Source organism: Centrocercus urophasianus, unplaced genomic scaffold (genome assembly GCF_019232065.1).
Source record: "Centrocercus urophasianus isolate 14NV4802_14NV808 unplaced genomic scaffold, USGS_Curo_1.0 seq_30, whole genome shotgun sequence".
Classification (NCBI taxonomy): Eukaryota; Metazoa; Chordata; class Aves; order Galliformes; family Phasianidae; genus Centrocercus; species Centrocercus urophasianus.
In genome coordinates this window covers 6507039-6528816 of record NW_024884867.1, presented here as the reverse complement: position 1 = coordinate 6528816, position 21778 = coordinate 6507039, and the positions used below count along the sequence as shown (strand labels likewise).

General features: G+C 51.6%; 3 protein-coding genes across 7 annotated transcripts in view; 2 read left to right on the top strand and 1 right to left on the bottom strand.

Annotated features, from left to right (window-relative positions):
• The first annotated feature begins 998 nt into the window (after positions 1-998).
• On the top strand, positions 999-6782 carry CCDC63 (coiled-coil domain containing 63). Its single transcript, XM_042829198.1, has 11 exons — positions 999-1013; positions 1472-1632; positions 1782-1971; positions 2584-2703; positions 3153-3334; positions 3715-3896; positions 4262-4482; positions 4927-5001; positions 5513-5705; positions 5991-6191; positions 6673-6782. The coding sequence occupies exons 1-11, from the start codon at positions 999-1001 to the stop codon at positions 6780-6782; spliced, it is 1650 nt and encodes a 549-aa protein (XP_042685132.1).
• A 239-nt stretch (positions 6783-7021) lies between these two features.
• MYL2 (myosin light chain 2) lies at positions 7022-9988 on the bottom strand. The gene is made up of 6 exons (XM_042829001.1): positions 9904-9988; positions 9438-9513; positions 8646-8750; positions 7857-7932; positions 7729-7777; positions 7022-7287 (listed from the first exon to the last, which is right to left on the bottom strand). Exons 1-6 carry the CDS (start codon positions 9937-9939, stop codon positions 7189-7191), a joined length of 441 nt encoding a protein of 146 aa, XP_042684935.1. The 5' UTR covers positions 9940-9988; the 3' UTR covers positions 7022-7188.
• Positions 9989-16177: 6189 nt separating this feature from the next.
• CUX2 (cut like homeobox 2) overlaps positions 16178-21778 on the top strand; it is a 53680-nt gene continuing 48079 nt past the window's right edge. For 4 of the 5 annotated variants that reach the window (XM_042829109.1, XM_042829108.1, XM_042829105.1 and 1 more), the window contains exon 1: positions 16178-16239. In XM_042829109.1, coding sequence (XP_042685043.1) covers positions 16198-16239 — 42 coding nt within the window. In that variant the 5' untranslated portion in view covers positions 16178-16197. Of the gene's footprint in view, positions 16240-16370; positions 16457-21778 lie in introns of those variants that run through there. The other variant, XM_042829106.1, reaches the window with a different exon arrangement.

Genomic DNA, 21778 nt, shown 5'->3' with positions numbered 1-21778 from the left:
GGGCTGCAGGACCCAGAATTGCGCAGCAACCTCCAACATTATCTTGTGCTTCTGTCCCTGGGGATCTCGGGATAGAATCAAAGTCTGCAGACAGAAATGGGAATGGGTACCATGCGGGTTTATACCTGGTGTGCACGCACCACCAGGAGGATGTCACAGCACAGGCTTTGGTGATGTTTTCAGGGGTGGTTTCCAAATCATAACTCTTGGTGTGGTTCCCATACAGTCCCCATCCGTGTTGTGGTGCAGAGATGCTGCCATAGCAACCAGCCCAGCACCAGTTTTTTGATGCCCAGGACCGGGTTCCAGGAGGCCAAGGGCCAGCCGTTGGCCCTCCCTGCTCCATTCTGGGTCTCATCTTTCCCACACTTCCCACTGGAAACGAGATTTTCCTTAGGAAAGCAGCAGCCCCATTGCCTTGCCAGAGAGGAACGGCAACATCCTGCAGCAGGGTAAGCACTGACAGCAGTGTCAGGGGGACAGGGAGACACCCATGGATGCTGGAGGCTGCAGGATCAGCCTTTGTGCCCTCCTCAGCTGGAGCTCTGTGGGGTGAAGCATTCCCTGCAGAAATCATGTCCACATACAACTGTTCCAATGCGCTCCCCTGAGGATCTGGCTGCTGGTGTGAGGGGGCCTGGCCTTGCTGGGATTTCTATGGAAACCCAGGTACCAAGCAGGATGGAAGAGCTGGAACCATCTGTTCTCCCCCCTACTTATAAACTCAGTGAGAGGAGAGCGTTTGGTGATGACATCACAACAAATGCTCTCCTTTTATTCATCATGCTGCCATCTGTGACAGATACCTCATGTGCCAAGCACGCAAGTAGGTGCTCAGGGCAGGGCAGGATGGTGCAGCCTTGACCTCTGTGCCAGCACCACTGCAACTTTGTCACCAGACTTCATTTCTCCCCTTTGAAAACAGGTGGTTCCCAGGAAGGCTCCCTCCTCTCACCCTGAGGTCTCTGCAGAGCGAGCAGTGAAGTTAGACAGGAAAAATGAAGAACTCAAAGGTAAAAACCAATTAAATATTCCAGCTCGGACTTCTCAGTGGAGTCAGCACCCAACCTGCAGAGCTAAATTCTATGGTGTGATCTGGACAGGACCAGACTTCCTGCCTCTGCCTCTTAGCAAGCTGCTGGGTGACTGTAGGGGCTGATCTCATCCTCTGCATCAGGCATGGGGCCATACCCTGAGATTTGGATGCTGTGGGAGACCAATACATCAGTTGTTGGCACTGGTCAAGGCCAACACCTTGCTTTGTGGTGTTGCAAGGAGAGAATTCATGGCTTGTTTCCCTGGCTCAGTGTTCGGCATACTGATGGGTACTTAGGTGGCAGTGGAGGGTTGGAGACTGTGATGAGTAGCTGGGTATGTGTTAAAAGACTGAAGGTGGGGATGGCTTTAACCCTGAGTCCAAATGAACTATTGCTTGTATTTTCTGAAGTTACCAAACTTTCCCTTTCTGCAGCAGCTGAGAGGGTCCAGTTCAATGCACACACCGTCAGACTTCCCTGTGACAGAAAGGCAAATACAGGTGGAGTTCTACAGGCTGCAGAAACAGCTCCAGATAGCTGTGGAGAAGAGAAAATCTTTCGGTGCCAGCACGAGACAACAAATGCAAACTCAGGAGTGAGTACAGCTTCACTAGGCTCCATGGGCTCGGAAAGTCCCTCCATACCAAAACTTCTTGTGGACCTCAGCAGTGAGATGGGACAAAGACCTATCCCAGCCCTGCAGGAGGAATGTGCTTCATGTCATTTGTCATTCTACCTCTGCAGGAAAGAAATCCAGTCACTGAAGCAAGAACACCAAGAGGTGTCATTAATACTGAGCAAGATCAGGTCCCTGAGAAACGCGATTCACGATGACAGAAACTGCAAGGAGCTGAAAAGCCTTCTGCAGACCAAGGATCAGTATGATTGTCTGATTAGAGATAGAAAAGCCCTGGTGTCTGAGCTGGACAATGAGGTGAGCACATCTGAACCACTCTCTGGCTCAGCATGGTACAGCAGAGCAGAGACCTGTGTGACCGGCAACTGCTAGAGGTGCTGCAGAGCTGTCCATTAATGGGAGCCTCATAGCTGGGTTGACTTTGTTAGGACCTCAGGATCTCCTGGCTTTCATAACACTTCCACCAGCCTCAGAGTTCTCTAACTACCTCATGCTTCTTGTGGATTTATTTCCACTATCAGCTGCTCTGTTCTGTCAAACATTTTCTTTCACTCATTTATGGAGTCTGTGCTAGGACTGCTATGAAAAAAATCCATCCTCACTGCCTGTTCACCCTACACAGAGTGCTGCTGAGTTCAACACCTACTGAATTTCCCTCCAGATGCAGCTGCTTTTCCCTGGTGATGTGAAAATAAAGCAATTTCTCATTACAGTTTATGTTTCTGAGTGTGCAGAATGGGATCCTTTTGGATCAAAGATGCTTCAATAGCCATGAGCTCATTAGGGACACAGTTGCTGTAGTGCAGGTCAACAGAGGGTATTTTCTTTGGTTGAGTGTTCTGACAAAAATCCAGACTGTAGGGGTGGAGATTATACTTTGTTTTTCTTTTTTTAATTCTCTCTGTACAGATCCTAGAGCTGCAAAAGAAGGTTGAAAGGCAAAATGTGATAACAAAGAAAGTGAAGCAAGCAAACTGCAGCAAATGGCTGCAAAACCAGACTCAGACACTGGAATTGCATCTGAACAACGTAAGCAAACATTTTGCAGAGTTTCAGGGCCAAGCTGCAGCCCGTACAAAATGCTTTTTGATCAGTAGTAAGGGTGACAGTGCAGACGCATTTGGTTTTTACAAGCTGTACAAAGGACTCAGCTTGTTCCCTCACTGCTCCCAGAGTACCTGAAAAACTCCTTCAAGTTTGGTGACCCAAATGCAGCACTTGTTCCGTGCCAAGAGGCCTGAAGGTGTGCACCTGTTTTGTGATAAAACTGAGCTGCCCAGAGCCACTTTACCTTGGGCAATGCCAACATCAGGTCTCTGTTATGACAAGCCTGGCTCACTGTTGCCTCACATGATTTGCAATGAGAACAGGGCAGGTCCTATATCTCATCTCTTTCTCTGTGTTTGTCCTAGCCCTGATCGATGCCTTTCAGCAGAGATTCTGTACCAACCAGAGCTGTTTTACTTCCCTCTCCCCAGGTCACCGTGTGTTTTGATACCATCCTGACCACCAATAATAAGCTCCAAGAAGAGATCGAAAGCCTTCGAATTCAGAAAGCCACTTTGGATAACTTCTACTCAAAGCTCCATAAGCACCTGGCCCAGCAGAAAAGGAGGATGGACACTGCCATAGAGCAGGCCACGCAGGCACACAAGCAGCGGTATGTGGCTCACTGAGTCTTCAGCAGTTCAGCATTCAGGGCAATTTCAGTGACTGCTGTCAATGTGAAGAGAAACTAATTATAATTCCTGAGAGAGGATTCACTGTTCTGCCAAGGGCTGGGTGCTATCTAAAGGTTGGATGCCTGGTCCCTGAACAGACTGGTACTTCTAGAGCGTCACTTATTTCACCCATCCCAGATATTGCTCATGATGGGATGAATTGCCCCATGGAGCTGTCTCTGCTCTGAGTCCCACCTGAGCTTACACAAGAACTTGGAGCAGAGGCCAGCTCTGGTCCTATAGAGTCTGCCTACAAGAATACAAATCCCTCTACCCGCACTTCTTTCCACCTATGCATGATGCAACTCTCTGTGTTCAGGGTAGAGTACCTGGCAAGGATTGCAGCCATGAATGAAAGGCACAGACAAAACACTGCCCAGTACAACATTGAGCTGCAGGAACGAGAACGGATCCGTGAGCAGGAGAACAAGCTGAAAACCTTTGTGCTTGCCAAATATACAGATCGCTCTGAAATGGAGGAACAGGCCAAAAAGAAGGAAGGTATCACATACAAGAAGTCTCCTGCAGCTGAGGCTGCAAACCAGGAGTCTGCAAGGCCAGCAAGGAAGCTACTTGCAGCAGTTTGGAGCACTGCAACCCAAAGACAGCCAGGGCTAGGAGCACTGTTTGTCTTGGCGTGCCCTTGGTGCAGAAAAAGGGAAGGGGAAGCAGGGAAGTGATTCCTATGTGCACCTATGGCTCCTTAAGTCCTGCTGTATTTGCCCCCCATGCAGACTGTGGCCTCCTTGCTAATCTCTAGGCAGTACTGTGTTTGTTCTGATCCAAGTTCCCCATCTCCCCACTCATAGGCAGAGGCTCTTCCAGCAGAGATACACATATCTCAGCCTCTCTGTCTTCTCCTCCAGCCTTGAAGGCAGCCCAGCGCATGAAGCGAAGCCAAGGGGAAAGCTTTGAGAGCCGGGAGGTGACATACAAGAGACTGCTGGAGCTGGCAGAGAATGGGAATATCGACCAGCTTGTGGATGGTTTCATTGAAAAGGAGGGGAAGAATTTTGCCTACTTCAGCTACGCCACAGAGCTGAACAGCGAGATGGAGAAGCTGCAGCAGAGGATCAAGAACCTCCAGGTTTGTTGCAGTCCTGCTCCCAGGCTCTCCATACCTACTGCAGAAAACACATCAGGGTCAGGGTTGTTTTTTCCTCCTCCACGTGACCAGCATTGCTGCCTACACCAGGTTCTGACTTACAGACCATCTTAGATGAAAGCGAAGGGCAGCCAAAAGTACAGCTCCCAGATGCAGAGAAGTGCCTGCTCAAAACTAAAAGCGTCCCAATGCTGCCACCGTGTTTCCAGCAAAAATATTGCACGAGAAGGCGCTCAGGGAGAGTTAAGAGCTGCCTCAGCCCTGTGCGGAGCTGGCTGGAACAAGAAAGGCTGCCTGTTGAGGAGTGGTCCCCAGGGGGGGTCAGCTGGGGCGCCCCTGCTCCCAGGGCACAGGGATGATCCCCGGGCTCCGCACATCTGTTGGACAGGCAGCCACTGTCCCCTCCATGTGCTTTTGTTTGCACAGAATGAAATCGCTTTCTTCACAACTGACCAGGAGAACACAGAGGCCAGCAGCCTTCATGTCCTGAAGGAATTAGAGGTAGGATGGCTGGGATTTCCAACTGCAGAGATAGCGGGTGCTGATCTATCATAGAATACAGAATGGTTGGGTTGGAAGGGACCTCAAATCCCCCAGCCCCAACCCTGCCATGTGCAGGTTGCCCCCTGCCAGCTCAGGCTGCCCAGGGCCCATCCACGGCCTTGGACACCTCCAGGGGTAGGGCACCCACAGCTCCGCACTATCTTGTCAGTGAAAGTCTGGTCTTGACAACGCTGCTCTGGCAAGTGACTGAACAAGCTCTGAAAATGGGTAGAAATGGGCTCTCTGTCTCAGATTTTGATGGCAGCAGATCTCCTGCCAGCCCTGGTTTTTCAAAGCCTGGGGGTCTTCTCTGTAACATGGAGAGTGTGTGAGATCTCCTTCACAGGTTGTTTTTCCCCCACAACCTCTCCGGGGATATTTCCAGTTTCTAAACTGGAAATGGCCTGCACTGGGGTGGGAGGAAAGAGCAGAGAGCAGTTGCGACACCTCTCAGAACTTTTGCTGATAGGAAGAGCTCAGTCAAAACACCAAGAAAGCCAATGACTATGAAGACAGATGCAAAGAAGGCAGCAAAGTCCTCGGCCAGCTCAAATCTGCCATTGAGGTCCTGTTCAAAGAGAACAACTGTGATGCTACAAAGATCAGAGAGCAACTTGGAGACAAGGGGCAGATCACAGACTTGAATCTGATGCAATATTTGGGTGAGTTGTGGTTCTGTGCCTCTCTGTCTCCCTTCCCCTTGCTCATTTTCATTTTCATCCTTTTTTTTGTCTACCTGAGACCCATTGCACCCTTGAAGAAAGTGAAATTCGGATGCCAAATTCCACGCAAACTCATGAGCTAACCTGGCTATATACACATCTCCAAGCCCCATCTTGGCTCTGGGCACAGGGCCCAACCTGGGGACCTCGTCCCTGAGGAGACCATCCATCTGATGGCACCACCTGAGGGAAACATTTGTGGGCACTGTGCTCCTTCTTATGCAGGTCTGGTGGAGAAGAAGACCAACGAGCTGCTACTGATGGAGTCGATCCTGCTCTACACAGAGGCTGATGATGGCTCACTAACAGCCCAGTCCTTTGACAACCCTCTGCTGGGTGGTACCAAGCTCCTACATGGCATGGATCGTGCCCACCTCTGCCCACCACCTCCCGCCCTGCTAGGTGCCATTGATGCTGCTGATGCCTGTGAGTGGGTAGCAATTGGATAGATCAATAGGATGGGGAAAGGTATTTCACCAAAGGTGTAACGATGGAAAGATCAGCATGATAGAAAGGTGCTATAAAGGAAGAAGACTGCTTACCCATATCAGAAGATTCCAGGTTTGCAGGGGAAAGCTTCAACCAAGGAGGGATCTCTAGAAAGAGATCCTTCCCCAGCGCCAGTCAGCCTTTAAATGAGGTCCAAGGGAGGTGCAGCCAAGCTCCACCCCTTCCAATTGTACAGATGAATTAACTTCATCTGTGCTCCCAGAGCTGACCAAGTCCTTTCCCCAGTTGCTCAATCAGTGCTTCAAGCTGTGATTCAACAGTTCCCATACAGAGCATATGAGGGGGGAAGGAGGGACTGTGCCCTTACCATCAGCCCATTTGCAATGTTCTTCCGGCTCCCTGCTGGGTATGGCAGCTGTGTGATGAGGTGTGAGGGGGTGGCTGTTTTGTTTTGCAGTTGAGGCACCGCTGGACCACGCACAGCTGCGTGAGCTGCTTCTCCCGAAATACGAGCAAGGCAGTGCTGTCAGAGCAGACAAGAAGGGGAGGAACGACATCAAGGCATGACAGCCTGGTGGTGCCGAGTTAAATAAACAGATCTGTCCTCAAATCTCTGTGCCTCTGCAGTGCCCAACCCAACTGTTGTTCCGTCTCCTGGAAGGAGCTCAATGCTTTAAGAGCTCTGTAGGTCGTATTTTGGCATGGCTTTGCCATGGGATGGCACAGTGCCCTTCCAGCTGTCAACACACCACACCACATCAGTGCATCCAGCCAACCCCAAGCACTGCTCACACACAGCAGTTGGATTTCCTCTTACCAAAATGCACTTTATTGTGTGTTGCTGCTGTTCTGGGTTGTTATCCCCATGAAGAACAGCTCTGCACCTCCCGTGAGAGAGGGACAAAGGGAACCTACAGTGTGACCCACATGGAGATGATCCCACAGTGCTAAACCCCAGTGTTGAATCCATGGGTTAGTCCTTCTCCTCTCCATGTGTGATGACGTGGACGAGGTTTTTGTAGTCAAGGTTGCCAGAGACGTCTGGAGGGAAGGCAGCAAACATCTGATCGATCTGCAGGAAAGAGCCGTGGTGAAAAGGGCACACAGGAAGGGTTTGGGGCTTGGCCAGGAGCTGGGGCTCAGGGCTCAGCCTGGTTTGCACAAGCTTTAGTGCACCTGCAGATCCGAGAGAATAAAGGGGGGCAAAGAATCACAGAATATCCCAAGTTGGAAGAGACCCATAAAGTTCACTGAGTCCAGCTCCAGGCCCCATCTCTCTTGTGCCCTGCTCAGCAAAACTGCTGTGAGGTGAGAGGCGGCCAGTGGGGCTCTGGTGGGATACCATTTCTTGGTTTCTTGGGAATACATTTTTGCCTGATCTGCCCTTCCCTTTTAAATAGGAAACTGAGACCCCAAGCTGAGCACTGTGAGAGGCAAGAGGACCCAGCACCAAAGCAGCAGGTTCAACCCGTGGGAATGGGCAGGGATGGAGGGTGGGGGCAGGAGCACATACCTCTTCCTGGGAAAACCTCTCGCCCTGTGTCATCAGCATTTCTTTGATGCTGCAAATGAGAGAGTGTGGTGGGTACTGGGGGGGCCTCAACGCAAACCCTCCCTCCCCTCAAACTCCCCTGCACTCACTAGGCAGATTTCAGCCCTTTGCCCTCTGGATCAAACACCTTGAACGCATTCAGGATCGTCTCCTCCGGGTCAGCGCCTGTGGGCAGCACATCCATGACCATTGGAAGCAGTGGAAGAAGCAGCCAGGAGGAGCCTCCTGCTTCCCACAACCCCCTTACGAAATACAGTGGGATTTAGAGGGCGAGGGGATTCTGCCTGAATGCTGACCCCCCTCATCCCTCCCATTTTGGCCACCGTGTGTGTCGACACGGAAGGGAGCAGATGTAGGGTTGTGGTGTGCCCACAGAGCAGGCTGTGTCACCTCCTCCCTGGCAGCCAGTGCATATCTAATCTTTTGTGTGTATTTATAGAGCTCCAGGCAGAGGCCCTTGGGGCTGTGAGGCCTCCAGGAGATCTGCGGGGAGGCTGCATGCCTCAGCTTGCATAAGTGATAAGGGATGCAGCTGGGTCATAGTAACACAGGGCACTGCAGGATCTCCTGTCCCCTCTTTTTGTGGGGACAGCAGCATCATGGCAGGATGCTTGTCTTGAATGGCTGGGGCACAGAGATTTGCTCCTACTCAGCTTTGCTTAGACAACCTCTGACCCGTTCTTGGGCTCTGCACACCATGATCAACACTACCTGCATTACCTCTGCTCCCCCCTGAACATCTGCAGGCACTTGGGGTCTCACCCTTAGGGGTTGGAAGCCCCAGGAGCTGAGTGGCTTCCCCAAATGGGACAGGACACAGTGGTGGTGTGAGGTGAGCACCTGCCAAGCCCATCCCTGCTCCCCAGGTTCCCTCTTACCCTTGAGTTTCTCCCCAAACATGGTGAGGAACACAGTGAAGTTGATTGGACCAGGTGCCTCCTTGATCATCTCATCAATCTCCTCGTTTTTCACATTCAGGCGCCCTAAGAAAGAGCAGCGTTTGGTGAATGTCACAACCAGCTGCAAACTTGAGAAACTGAGCTGTGCTGCTTCGTTCCTCTGCCCCACTGTCCTTGGGATTAGCTTGATCTTCAGAAGATATTTTTGGGCAAAAATAGCAGTACTATGAGTCTCCTGGACATGGTGACAAGGTCTTTGTTGTAATGATGAGGACAGTGGGAGATGTACCTGAACCTGGCTGTAATGGGTGAAATGAACAGGTCTGAATGCCTGCATCCTTTCGCCTAAGTAAAAGGTAAAAGGCCCATTACCAGTTTGTGTTGGCCTCAGTGATGAGAGAGCCCAGCTGTGGCTTCACAGCTTCCTATGATTCCCATAAATCCTCCCAGTGCCCATAAACTCAGGGATGCTGCAGGATGGGAACATCCAGGTGCTTATCAAAGAGAGAACAAAGGGAACACTTGGCTCTGGGTAACCCAGGTGCAGGTTCTGTCTAGTACCTACATGGTCAAACACCAACTGCTCTGTGAGTTGCTCTGATTCACCACACTAACAAAAATGGTTTGGGGTCAGGTTTTCAGCAAAACATGCATAAGATGCACTTAACCACTAGGGCTTGGCTAAATGAGGACTCACAGCTGGTTTTGCACTTAGTTGGTCTAATATGGTCAGAGCTGCTTGGAAGGAGAGGCTCCTAAATGGGGGCTCACCGAGTGCAGCAAATGTATCTCTCAGGTCCGCCTTGTCGATGAAGCCGTCTCGGTTCTGATCCATGATAGTGAATGCCTGGAAGCAGAGGAGGAAGGCAGGGAGCACAGGGAGAGCCAACAGCTTTCGCAAATGCTTCTGTACCCCTCACCCATGCCCCTCATCCTATGGCAGCCCAAGCCCAAAGCTGTGCCTTGCCCAAAGCCCTCTCACACCAAGATGAGATCAAACTGGGAGGATAACTCGAGCCTCCAACCATGGGAGCAAGCTCACAGGATGCTTTGAGGCAGCTCCATATTTAACAGTGTCACTGAGCTGTTATTCTCACTTTTAAAATAAAACAACTCAAAAAATGGGCACTTTGCCTCTTATTGCAAGCCAACTGTCATCGTTCTCAAAGCACTGAGGAAAGAGCTGAAGGTCACATTGCATCAAGGGCCCCCGGTTGCTTCTACGCAATCCACCTACCTCTTTGAATTCCTGGATCTGGGCCTGCTCAAACATGGAGAAGACATTGGAATTCGCACCTTCAATCCTCTTCTTGGCTTTCTTGGGTGCCTGCAGGGTTCAAGTATGTAGCACTCACTTACTGTCTTTTTATGGCGTGGAATAAAAGCATTGAACCACCCTGTGCTTAGTCATAAGTCCTTCATGGCAGTGCTTAGCAATAAGTCCTTCATGGCAGCGTGGGGCTGGTGCCTGGTGATTCCCCACGTGCTGCTCAGGCCCGTGGGCACGTGCAGCACTCTGAGCTGCTGAGGAGCATTCAGATTTCTGCTCTGAGTACAGATCTGTCTTCGCTTTCCTGACGAATTTGGCCAAATAGTTCAGAGCAGAAAGGAGCTGGATTTCCAATTTCTGCTTTCTCAGCTGTGGTGGATAAAGCAGTCAAGCCCAGGCTGAGATCTGCTCAGCCTCAGGAGCACGCTGCTGGCATTCCACATAGGGCTGTGGTCGTTGGATGTCTCCTCATTGCTCTGAGCCTCTCACTAAGGGCAAAGTGCTAATTAATGTATTTGCATATTTAAAAAAATGCCATCTCCTTGCACTGAGGTTTGAATCAACCAGAAACGCCCTCACTTTTGGTGAGCTGCACATCCATGCAGCTTTTTCCCTTCCAAAAATTAGGATTCTACCAAGAGAAAACACAGCAGGAGGGCTTTAGGGACAGAATTGCCCTTCCTCTAGCTGCATGGGGAAGGGAAAAGAAAAAGACAGCATTTGCCCCCAAACAGCCTCTCTGCCAGGAAGTTCTGTAGAGTGCTACCAACATAAGAGACACCTCTCTGCCCTCACTTGTCCTTGCAGGATGCTTTACATCTGCTTACCCCAGTATAGGGCTTACCCATGCTTACCCCCTCGGCCATCAGACCCCGCAGCTTCCCTCACTCTCTGCCCATTAACGCCATCCCAATAAGAACACAGTGCCACAGACTCTGCCTGTTCCCATTGTGGCTCCCAGCACTCACCATAGCTTCGCAGAGGTGCTGGTGGTGCTGCAGGAGGAATCTCAGAGGCAGTCCCTCTTCTCCCCTGGACTGAAACAATAAATACACCCCATTCCAGGCTAAAAATAGCCCCATGCCCACTTTTGGCTGTAATAGGTAAACCAGCCACCCCCAACCCTCTTGTCTCTGACTTTCTCCTCCTCTAATCTGCAGCAAGCTTGCTGTTGTCACTGGTGGATGTGACATGTGAGACAGAGGCTTTCAAGGTTAGCAGCACACCAGGAGGCCCTGCAGCTCCCACGAGCTGCCACTTGAGAGGGCAGAGGCTGTGCTCTTCCCCTCTGCAGGGCTGCTGTGGGGTTATCTGGCCCAGCACTGTGCCCCCAAATCACGGTGCAGTGCCTCCCTTTTGCTGCAGGGTGGAAATGCCCCCTCATTCTTCGTAATAAAGAAGCTGCCTTATATTCCCTCACAACCGAGGGACAGGGATGTTTTGCTAAGCATCTCTAGGACCTACTGCATCTTCTGAATGGGAAAACTGGGCTCTGCTTAGCTGCTAAAGAAAGAGGAGCCCTGGATACAATGGGGACCCATCACTTGTGATACTCCAAGAGCCAGAACCCATCCAAAAGAGGCTGGATGAGGCTGGGGATGGATGCTGAGCTCCCACAGCACGAAGATCCCCTGTATCACTCCCCACTGGGGCAGCTGTCACCCATTCAAGCCAAGCGCTTGCTCATCCCTGGCTCTGCCATTAACTCTCCCTGTCCCAGCTGCAGGTGGGTTGGATCTGTGTGTGTTTTGCCTTTGGTATTTTTAGGCATGCTGAGGCAGATAGGAGAGCAGGGAGGGTTGGGACACGGCTGCGAACAAAAGGGGCCTTGAAAGTGGATCCCAGAGCTCAGGGCTCTGTCTGGATGCTGTCCTTGTTCTTCCAAAGGACACAGATGCCGCAGTTGATCCCTGGCACTCTCACCTCCACCCCGCTCCAGCAGTCATAGACTGAATGAGGCTTATGCTAAGACTGAGATAGATTCTGGGATGTTTTCTCAGTTCTGTCTGAGCCAAAAGACAGAGGAAACAGTAGAGATGGGCAGAGCAGGGTGAGCAGCAGTCCAGGGCACCCGGGCATGGCTGGGATCAATCACAGCACAGGCCCTCGTCTGCCAACTCCAGCTGAATCCATCGGCCAGCCAAGCCCAATTACCTTAATTTGTGGCATTAAGGAAAAATCCATAAGCATCAGGGAAGTGATGTGCAGTGGTTTAAACAGGACCAGTCGCTCATGGAGCCGCCGGCGCCTCTTGGGCGCTGCCCATTGCTGGCTGTGCATCCATGTTGGGGCAGTACAGGAGGCAGCCCCGGGGCTAGGGAGAATTCCCAAATTATATTGTTTTGGGGAGCCTGGAAGAGGTTAGGCTTTGGCCTGTCTCTGCTGAATGCCTTTCTTTGAGTGGGGGCTTCAAAGGACTTCTGCATGCAAAAAGGCTGAGCGCAGCCCCAGCACTCTGGCTGGGGGTGAGATGCAGATGGCTGTGAGCGTTCTGCTATCATCTGTAAGACGGTGCATCTGCCCTGCTGTGCTCTTCTCACTGGCAGACATCCTCTGTGCTTCATGGGCCAGATCCTGCCCTGCAGTGAGGAGTGGAGTCTGATCTGGGTGCTTGTTGGTCCCTTCCCTGCTGTGGGTGCTGGGGACTTAGCGACACACAGAATAAAATATCTATATGGATACATATATATATATATGTAGAGAGAGAGAGAGAGAGAGAGAGAGCTCTGTAGTGAACAAAAGAGCCATTGGAAAGTGGCTGCAGCCTGTGAATGAATGGATGTCAGGGAATAATGCACCTATCTGTGCAATGGCAGAATCAAGCATCGTCCCCGCTTATCTGCCCAAGAGCCTGTGTTGGACATGAAAAAGCCTTTCTAATTAATAGGACAGCCCCTCTTGAGCTCGATAAAAAATGGAGTCAAAAGGATTTGATTAACCCCAGCTCTCTGCAAGGCTCCTGAGCCCTATGTGTGCCCGCAGCCAATAATGGGGACCCCCAGCACCAGAACTGCTAATTTAGGGGATCTCAGAGCCAGCCCCTGCCCTGCCAACCTGCTTTCCTTCTGCATACCTTTTCCTCCAACCAACATTTTGTTTCTGCCATCAGATCCATTTGACTAACCTAATACATATGTATACATGTTGGTGCGTTCCCATTCAAACCAATGTAAATTACCTTTGACCAATACATTTTCCCAGGAAATCAATGCATTTTAACACTGGGTAATATTTATGAAATTGAATTTTTTATTGAAGCTAATGCAATTCGCCTCTATATTATGCATTTTTATTAAACTAATGCATTTTAAATTAAACTGTTGTATATTAACTACAATGGCTGTTGGTACTTACAGTAAAATAATATATGTTTGCTGAAATCAATACATATTCCAAACCCAGGGTTTTCCAGTTAACAAGGCTGTATCAAATATAACAAATGCTTGTAGCTACTTAATGTGATGCTTATATACGCTGGCTGCTGCATTTGTTTATTGGTAATGATTACTTTCCAAGGGAGAGAGCTTATTAAAGGTAGAAAGACAGATTTCCATGCAGCTGGTGGTGACCACCGCTTGTCCAGCGTTAGCCACAGGAGAAGGCAGTGAAGATGACCTGAATGAACGCCACCTCCCCGTGCTTCCCATGGCATAGGGAGGTGACAGGGACGAGGACGATGCCACTGTCCCCACAGTGGGGCTGTGCCCATGCTGCACACAGGATGCGGCAACAGCAGTGGCGTTGATGGCGGAAAGCCATGAACCATGGTGTTCCGCGTCCCTCCCAGTGTCCCTGTGCGTCTCTCCCCGTGTCCCCTCCTGTCCCTCCGTGTCACCTCGTGCTCCCCGCAGCGTCACCCGGCGGGATGCGCTGCAGACCCCGAAATGGCCGCCAGGTGGCGCCATTGCAGCGGGCGCGGGGCGGGCACGGCCCGGTGCCGGCGGGGACGCAGGAGAGGGCAGGAAGAGGAAAATGGGGGGGGGGAAGGGGGGGGGAAGGGGGGTTGGGGTTGGGGTGGAGAGGAAAGAGGGAGGAAAGGGGAAGGGGAGAGAGAAGAGAGAGAGAAAGGAGAGGGAAGGGAGAGGGGAGAGACAGAGGAAGGCGAAGGAAGAGACAGGGAAGAGAGAGAGAAAGGAGAGGAAAGGGAGAGGGAAAGAGAGAAGACAATAACACCCTTACACAGCTGCACAGCCTGCTGTAGGGTTGATTTCTGCTTTCCCAGGCCAGAGGAGGCCAGGACACTGCAGAAAGGCATGAGGCAGATGGGGGGCAGTGCGGGGTGGGACCCCTTCCAGGATTTCCTAGAGCCCAGGACACAGTTCTTGTTGTGCTGCCTTCCCTGAGCATGGGATGGGGACTCCTCAGCTGTGTGCGGGTCTGCAAGGACCACTGGCTGAGTAACAGAGCTCTGAGCTCGGGGCTGCCTCAGCCTCATGGCCTGCCGTGTCTCCGCTCATCACAACGGCACTGGTTTGGCTCAATGTGGGTCCTCGTGTCCCTCTGCCCACCCTTGGGACAAAGCATCCACGGCTGGGAGGAGGCTGGCACGTGGCACTCACTGCCCACGCTGCCTAATGGGGTCAGATCACCGCACAAAGGATTTATCGGCCGGATCACAAACGACAGGAAGGCGAGAATAAATTAACGCCTGAAATGGGAGCGTGCTGAAATCCAACAATTTTTTTTTTTTTTTTTCCCCCCTCAAGTATGCAGAAAATCCCCTTCCATATTTTAATTAAAAGCCTTTCAAAAGAGGAGGTGAGGGGCTGCCATTTACAGCGGGCTATTGTCAGGCACACAAAGCGAAGCCATTCTGGAGACAAACTGATTTATTAACCTGCATCCCGCAGTGCTGCCAGGGCTGGGGGGACCTGATGCCCCCCGCTGCCCTCGAGGTGGCCGGGGACCTGGCTCAGGTGTGGGGCACAGCGTGACACTGTCCTCTTCCTCCTGGCTCCCACTGAGTTAGGAACGATTTGGCCGAAGTGAAGCATTCCTCCTAAGCCCACAATTTGATTTGCTCACTGGGGATGCCACGTTAGTTTTTACTTCTGATTTATGAGCTGGCTCTTCTGTAATTGATGGTCATGAGATCGGACACGAGCAGCATGAGCCATCCCAGGCCACCAGCAAGGTGACACAGGGAGGACACCAGCAGGCATTGGTACCAAAGAGCAGAAACTCAACAGTAAACTTGGATGCTCAACCTGGTCTCATAGAATCTTTAAGGCTGGAAAAGATCACCAAGTCCAACCCCAACCCACCATGCCCATTAACCATGCCCCTCAGTGCCACATCAATACGATGGGCACAGGGTGGGCTCAGGGCTGTGGGTGCTGGCTGGCTCTCCCAGACACAGAGTATTGCAAATCTTTTTGTCAAACTCTGATGTCCTGTTTGCTTGTTCTCCTGCCCAAGGTGTTCTGTGATGTTGGGATTGCAGGCAGTTCTGTGCATCTCTGAGTGGGGGTGAGAGGTGAGAAGGCTGAGGTAGAAGAAAGAAGAGGACCCTTTAGCAGGTTCTGTGTGATAGCACAAGGGGGAATGGTTTAAAACTAAAAGAAGGGAAATTTAGAATAGATATACAAGGAAGAAGTTTTTACACTGACGCCGCGCAGAGAAGTGGTGGTGCCCCATCCCTGCACACAGCCACAGTCAGGGGACAGGGCTGTGAGCACTGATGGAGATGTGGGTGTCCCTGTGCACTGCAGGCAGTGGGAGCAGACAGCTCTCGGGTCTGTCCCCATGGCTGGATGAGAGCCGAGCTCCTACTTGTGCACGAGGTGCGTCACATCCCACCGCCCGCTCCCTGCTGGGGTCACTCAGATGCCGGGCTTGTCTGCTCAACCACCTACCTACAAACCCCAGCAGGGCTGGGAGAGCAATAGCAGGGTACTGGCGGGCAGGTTTTGTGCTTGCTTTACTGCAGTAGCTGCCCGATGCCCACCCCAAGCCGTGTAGCATTTCTCTTTATTTATTTATTGATTTTCCCCCAAACCCCGCAAATCACCGGGAAAACTTCCCCCCGGGGAGGGCCGCTCGGGTCTGCGCTAACAAAAGAGCGGAGCGCTGCGGGGCGGTGGCAGCAGCTGTGCCCGCGGCTCCGGGCCGCCCTCCGCCCGCCCCGTCGGGACCGGCGCGGCGCGGGGCGGGTCCGGGCGGGCGACGGGGCCGGCGCTGGGCCGGGCGCTGGGGGCAGCGTGCCCCCCCCTATCCCCCCCCCCCCCCCCCCCCCCAAAGATGGCGGCGGACGTGGGATCGATGCTCCGGTATCGGACGCGGTTTGATGTCCGCCGGCTCCAGGTTGGTGGCGCGGCGGTCCCCCAGAGCCCCAACCCCGGCGGGGGTTCGGCGGAGGGGGGGGCCCTCCTCCCGCCCTCCCCCCCCCCCCCGCCCCCCGTCCCCCCCCTCCTCCCGCCCTTCGCCATCGATAGGTATCAGAAATTGATCCCCGGTACTCCGCCGTTCCGTTCCTCCGCCGCTCTTTGTTCGCACGGAGCAGCGCATGGAGCCGCCCGAGGTGACAGCCCCGGGGGCGGGCGGGGGAGGAGGGGGGATGGAAGGCTGAAGTTGCGGGGAGCGGCGGGGTTCGCTGCCGCCCCGTCGTTAAGTTTGGGGGATCCCCTCCCCAGCCCCCTAGCAATGCCTGTGTTCAGCCGGTAATTGTCATTGCCAGTTGTCGGGGAGCGATGCGGCGGTGGTAGTGGAGATGGAGAGAGGGAACGGAGCGGGAGGAGGATGCGATGCGCTCGGGGTTGGCTGGAGCCCTCCTGCGCTCCCATTGTTATTGGGGTCGGGAGAATCGGAGCGCGCACGTTTGCAGCTCCGCATGTCGCTGAACCCAATTGGCGGTGGGAGGTTGAGTCCGGTCCTGAGAGCTCTCTCGGAGCTCCAGTTGTCACCTTGTGATGGATACAGCGCCGACAGAGAGATCCTTTGTGGTCCCGCTCGGGTCACCCGTACCGTCCCCGTCGGGCTGTGAAATTAACGGTGAGTCCTTTGTTAACATTGATGACCTGAGAACAAACCGGCGGTGTTGACAATGTGTGACTTCCATGGGCACGCAGCTCGTGGAGAGCCGGGCAGCGACACAATGGCTCTGCGAACGCCGCGTAATGGGATGAAACCCAACCTGGAGCCGCCACAAAAGCCGAAATGCTCATTTACATGGATATTAAAAGGGTTTATCCCTCCTGGAGATCACGGAGTTGAAAACGCGGCGTGTTTCATGGGGGAGTCAACAAATTTCAATGTGCTTTTGTAAGGCTTCGGTGCTGTATCAACAGTTCCAGCATTTAATACGTTTTGGCTCTTAAACAGATTATGCACTACAGCCTCGATCGCCAGCCCCAAAAGTACTGCAGGTAGCACGGCCGCCTCTGCTCATTTATGGCATTGTGGTCAGAAGGGGATTAGGGGGATGAGAGCTCAGGATATAAAAGCATTCCTGGGTGCATCACGCTAATGACTTTTCCTGGGTGCGTGCAGAACCTTGATGTAATAGTAAATATTGGCAGCGACTTTTTTTGCAGGGTGGAAGGTAGGTGGCTGGCAGCCCCAGAGAGTGGTGGCAATGGGAACGATGGCCATGGGGAGAGATGGCACTGGGTGATGGTGGCACTGGGGAGCGGCGGTGGCACGGAGTCGTGGGCAGGCAGCAGCGCTGCGGGATCACAGTGGGAAAGGTGACCTTGTGCCAGCTTGGCCTGGTGCCCTCCGTTAATAAAAAAACAACAAAAAAACGAAACAACCCAGAAGGGAAACAATCCGTTTATTCTTTTTCTGAGAGCTATTTTTTTTTTTTCTTTTTTTTTTTTTCGTTGTCTTTATTTCTTGGGCTTTAATGCGTGGGGCTGAGCTGGCCTAGGGCTTGCTGGGAACGGGGGAGTTTGAGCAGCCCTGATGAATGGTGGGCATATGTAAAACACGCAGATAATGCGCTGCGCGGCGGCACTTTGATCGAAGCGGCATCGAGCCCTTTTACAGCAAATAGGCTCGGAAATGAGGAGAGATAAAATTCTATCAAAGATAATACCTGGCATATTTCACTGGGTTATGAGATTGTTTTATTGTGTACATTACTAATGCAGTATTTTTTTACAGCTTTCTTGTGTATAATAGTCATAACGGGATTCATACCTTTATTTTGCTCTGTGCTTTAATTTGCTTCTGCTTTACGACGTTGGGTTGAGGGCTGTATGGATTACAAGCACCGTTCTGCTCTCACTCATTCCGTGCTAAACCAGCAAAAAAAGAGAACGGGAAGAGTTGAGAGCTGCTGATTTGGGCTAAAAAATACACGAGTGAGGGGAGAGAGACTGATTAGAGCCATCTTTTATCAACGGCTCCACATCGCATCATGCAGATTAGCACTGGGGCTGTGTTCCCCAATACAAGGATGCTGACCCTGTGCAGACTTGGGCAGAAAGGTGGGCGCCCGACGTCGCGTTTGAGGAGTTTGGGGAGGAGGGAAAAGAATGTGGATGTGATTAAAATATTATAACCTTATGATATTCTGAAGTGCATAAATTTTACATATCAGCTACAGAGGGAGTTTAGACATCCATTAAATGATATGACAGCTTGACTTATCTAAATGTGCTATCATTTAACAATGTGTCAAAATTCTTCTTTATATAGATGACAGCAGTAAATAAGCTATCAGTCCTCTTGGTTGAAGCTTAATTCCTGCAGCCTGGACGAGGAAACTCGCTGTGCTGTTGTGGAACAGCCCCCAGCACGGTCGCCCCAGTGGAGTCTGGGAAGTTTTTGGGGTCTTCCCTTCCTCACTATGTAATTTGGGGCTCTGAAGGTGAGCTGGAGAATCACAGAACCATAGAATATCCTGTATTGGAAGGGACCTACTAGGATCGTAGAGTCCAGAAGCCCCACTCTTCCCTGCCATCCTACAGTTGTGATGGTGGTCAACTGCATGAGCCACGGAGTTCCATGGTGGGAACAGAGATGATGCTGCCCATCCCCTGTGAGTGTTGGTATTTCTCCTGAGGGCTCTCAGGGCCACCCTGCTCCATTACTGAGTTGTGAATGTGGTTTGGCTTTTCAATGGCTCCAGCTTCTACCCAAGAGTCCAGGTGGGACATGGGCAGCGTTGAGGAAACGAATGCAAATTTTGGAGCAGTAGAAGTAACAAAGGTTCTCTGCAGGTGTCTGCCTTGTGGCTGGGTTTTGTGGTGTCTAAGAGATGTGTGCTCTGGCGGACACGTTTCCAGTGAGCAGGGGATTTATAAGTGGTTCTCTTTCATGTGGATTCTCTGCTGTCTAATATTGCAGCTGTGCTTTGTAGTCACATATCTGTGGAGATGGCGGTGGTGTTTCTTGCTCAGTTTTCATATTAATCAAGGTCTACAGTAACCAGCAGTTCTGTCCCTGCCATTGCCATGGAGCCTCGACTGAATCATAGACTCACAAAGTTTGGAAAAGACCTCAAAGACCACCAAGTCCAACCCCAAGCCATCACCCCAGTGCCCACTGACCGTGTCCCTCAGTGCCACATCCCCACGTTTGCTGAACACCTTCAGGGACAGTCACTCCACCACCTCCCTGGGCAGCTGTGCCAGTGCACTGGAATGCTCCCACCACTGCCAGTGGGCAACTGGAGCTCAGTGTGCCCTGTGGAAACCTTGATGGCTGGAGGCCCTGTGGTCTGGATGTCACCGTAATTTCATTCTGCAATACCTGCTGTTTGGTTTTATGATCGGCTGAAAGTCAGACCCTGAAGTTCCCGAAGTGTAATGTGGGTTTTTTCCTGTGGCTGAATAATTGAGATGCTGCCAGACAAGAAGAGAGCTGCAGAAAATGAGAGTTTATCTTTAGCTCTGCAGCTCTCACTTTAGAAACTGGTGACCCCAATTCCAGCTTGAAGAGTGACTTCTTCCCTAATTAATAAATCCATTAATTAATTGTGTGCGTGCTGCAGCCCATTAGAGATATACGTGCTGGCCTCCTGATCCAGTTTAGTGGATTGTCTCTGTAGCCTCAGAGGGGGGAATAAAAAAAAAGAGATTGTGACCAAGAGGCAAATAGGGATGGGGATGAAAATATAATTTGATCCCATGGGATGGGAGCAAAGGTTTGCAGCCCTGTGACCTCCTGCTTATGGAGCCAGGATGCCCAGGAGAGCTTTGAGGTTTGCCATGCCCCCAGTGTGTGGGGCTGCTGGGTGGGTGTTGTGGCTCTGAGCCCGCATGCAGGTGGAGCTGAATGTTAAAGCGCTCAGCGATCCGAATTATTATTTATGACCAGATTAAGCAAACAGCACGCTCCCAGCCTGCGAGTCCTTTAGGAGGTGCTTGCTTAACTAGATAACCTCAGCGGAGCATGGAGAACCAGCTATTCATCTCCCTCCATATGTTGGCACAGGAGCTGCTCCCTTCAGTTAATTTTTCTTGCTGTCTGCAGAGACTTCAAATAAAAATGCAGGCATAATTGTTGTGTGCTCCGGTCCCACTGCTCCTGTTTTCTCTGCTGAACGTAAACTTAGCGGTTGGCAAGAGAAACAGCAGCGCTGAATGCAGAAGCCGTGGCTCAGCTGGGAAAGGAGCCTGTGGCTTTGAGTTTGAAACGTTCTACGCTTTTCCCCTTTTTTGCCAGCAAAAGGAAATGCTCCTGCGATCACGGTGCTGCCCCATGGGCCAGTCCCATTGCTCTTAGGACATCACCATGGGACAGCCTGACCAACGGGAACATCCTGCTCCCTGCTCTGAATGAAACTCATTGGGGTTCAGCACAACACGATGTTATGGCAGACATTGCTTTCCTGGAGATGGAGGGCGAGGGGCAGCACAGTGCAGGCTGCCTCTACCTGGAACAGTTGCCCTGAGCTCATCCATCCCCCCAAAAGTCTTCGGGAAGGTGGTTGGAACATTTTGTACCATCCTGCTCCTATTATAGAAAGATGTAATTCCCCAACTTGGGAGATAATAAGCAGGTATTGACTTCTGCTGAGGTCATTATCAAGATTTATTCAGTCAATATGGCTTCTCAGGTCAATAAATCTTGAGGTTGATAAAGGAGGAATATATACTTGCAGACTTTATTAAAAAGTTTTCCCCTTCTGTAACAATTCCTAGTGTTTGTGGTGTTAGCATCCACCACTGAGTGCTCTTTAATCACCTTTTTTTTGCAGTTCCCAGCACGTTCTGCAACAACAGCAAAACCAAAGCAGGAGGAACCAAACCCTGTTGGCATCAACATGCCATTCTCCATTGCCAGCCTGCACCCTTGTGCCTCAGTTTCTCTGCTCATGGGCAGAGAACTGAGGTTTTGGGGTCACGCATGGGAACACAGCCATATAGGGAGGATGCATAGGCACAATTAATTTTAAGTTGAATTTCCCAGTTCCATGCACACTAGTGTTGGCATAGATGCACGCATCGAGGACGTCTTCCAAAGCTTTTTAATATGGCCTCGCTGTGTAATTTTTTCTTTTTTTTTCACTAGTTCGGTGCAACATTTAATGATTTCCCCAAAGCTCCAACAGGACCCCAGAGTATTGATGGAGCTGCAGTTTCGGTGACTTGCTGCTAACGCATGGCTGTTTTCGTATTAATTGATGGGTGTGCACATGCTGGTGACTTCTTCTGCAACACGGGTTTCTAAAAAAGTAAATAACCCATTGGAACCCCATGTCAATATGACTCCAGTGGGAGCCACGCCGTGCGTCAGCCGCTCCAAGCGTGCTGCGGTTGCCTTGGGTAACGCTGGTGCAGTTGTACGCTGAAGTCAGGACCTCAGGCTTCCTTTGTTTTCCTCCGTCAGGAGAACATTCGTGCAGCATTACCTGGTGCTGCTGATGTGCTGTGTAAGCACGGCTGCTCGGCTC

What these genes read in the sequence shown, in the direction of transcription:
- CCDC63 (XM_042829198.1), top strand. An exon ending in AGAGGATCAAGAACCTCCAG is followed by an intron (nt 4,483 to 4,926) that starts GTTTGTTGCAGT and finishes TTGTTTGCACAG; the next exon opens with AATGAAATCGCTTTCTTCAC. An exon ending in ATGTCCTGAAGGAATTAGAG is followed by an intron (nt 5,002 to 5,512) that starts GTAGGATGGCTG and finishes TTTTGCTGATAG; the next exon opens with GAAGAGCTCAGTCAAAACAC.
- MYL2 (XM_042829001.1), bottom strand. Translation starts at nt 9,939, where the DNA reads ATGTTTGAGCAGGCCCAGATCCAGGAATTCAAAGAG. An exon ending in GTTTGGGGAGAAACTCAAGG is followed by an intron (nt 7,933 to 8,645) that starts GTAAGAGGGAAC and finishes TGCTGCCCACAG; the next exon opens with GCGCTGACCCGGAGGAGACG. An exon ending in AAAGGGCTGAAATCTGCCTA is followed by an intron (nt 7,778 to 7,856) that starts GTGAGTGCAGGG and finishes TCTCATTTGCAG; the next exon opens with CATCAAAGAAATGCTGATGA.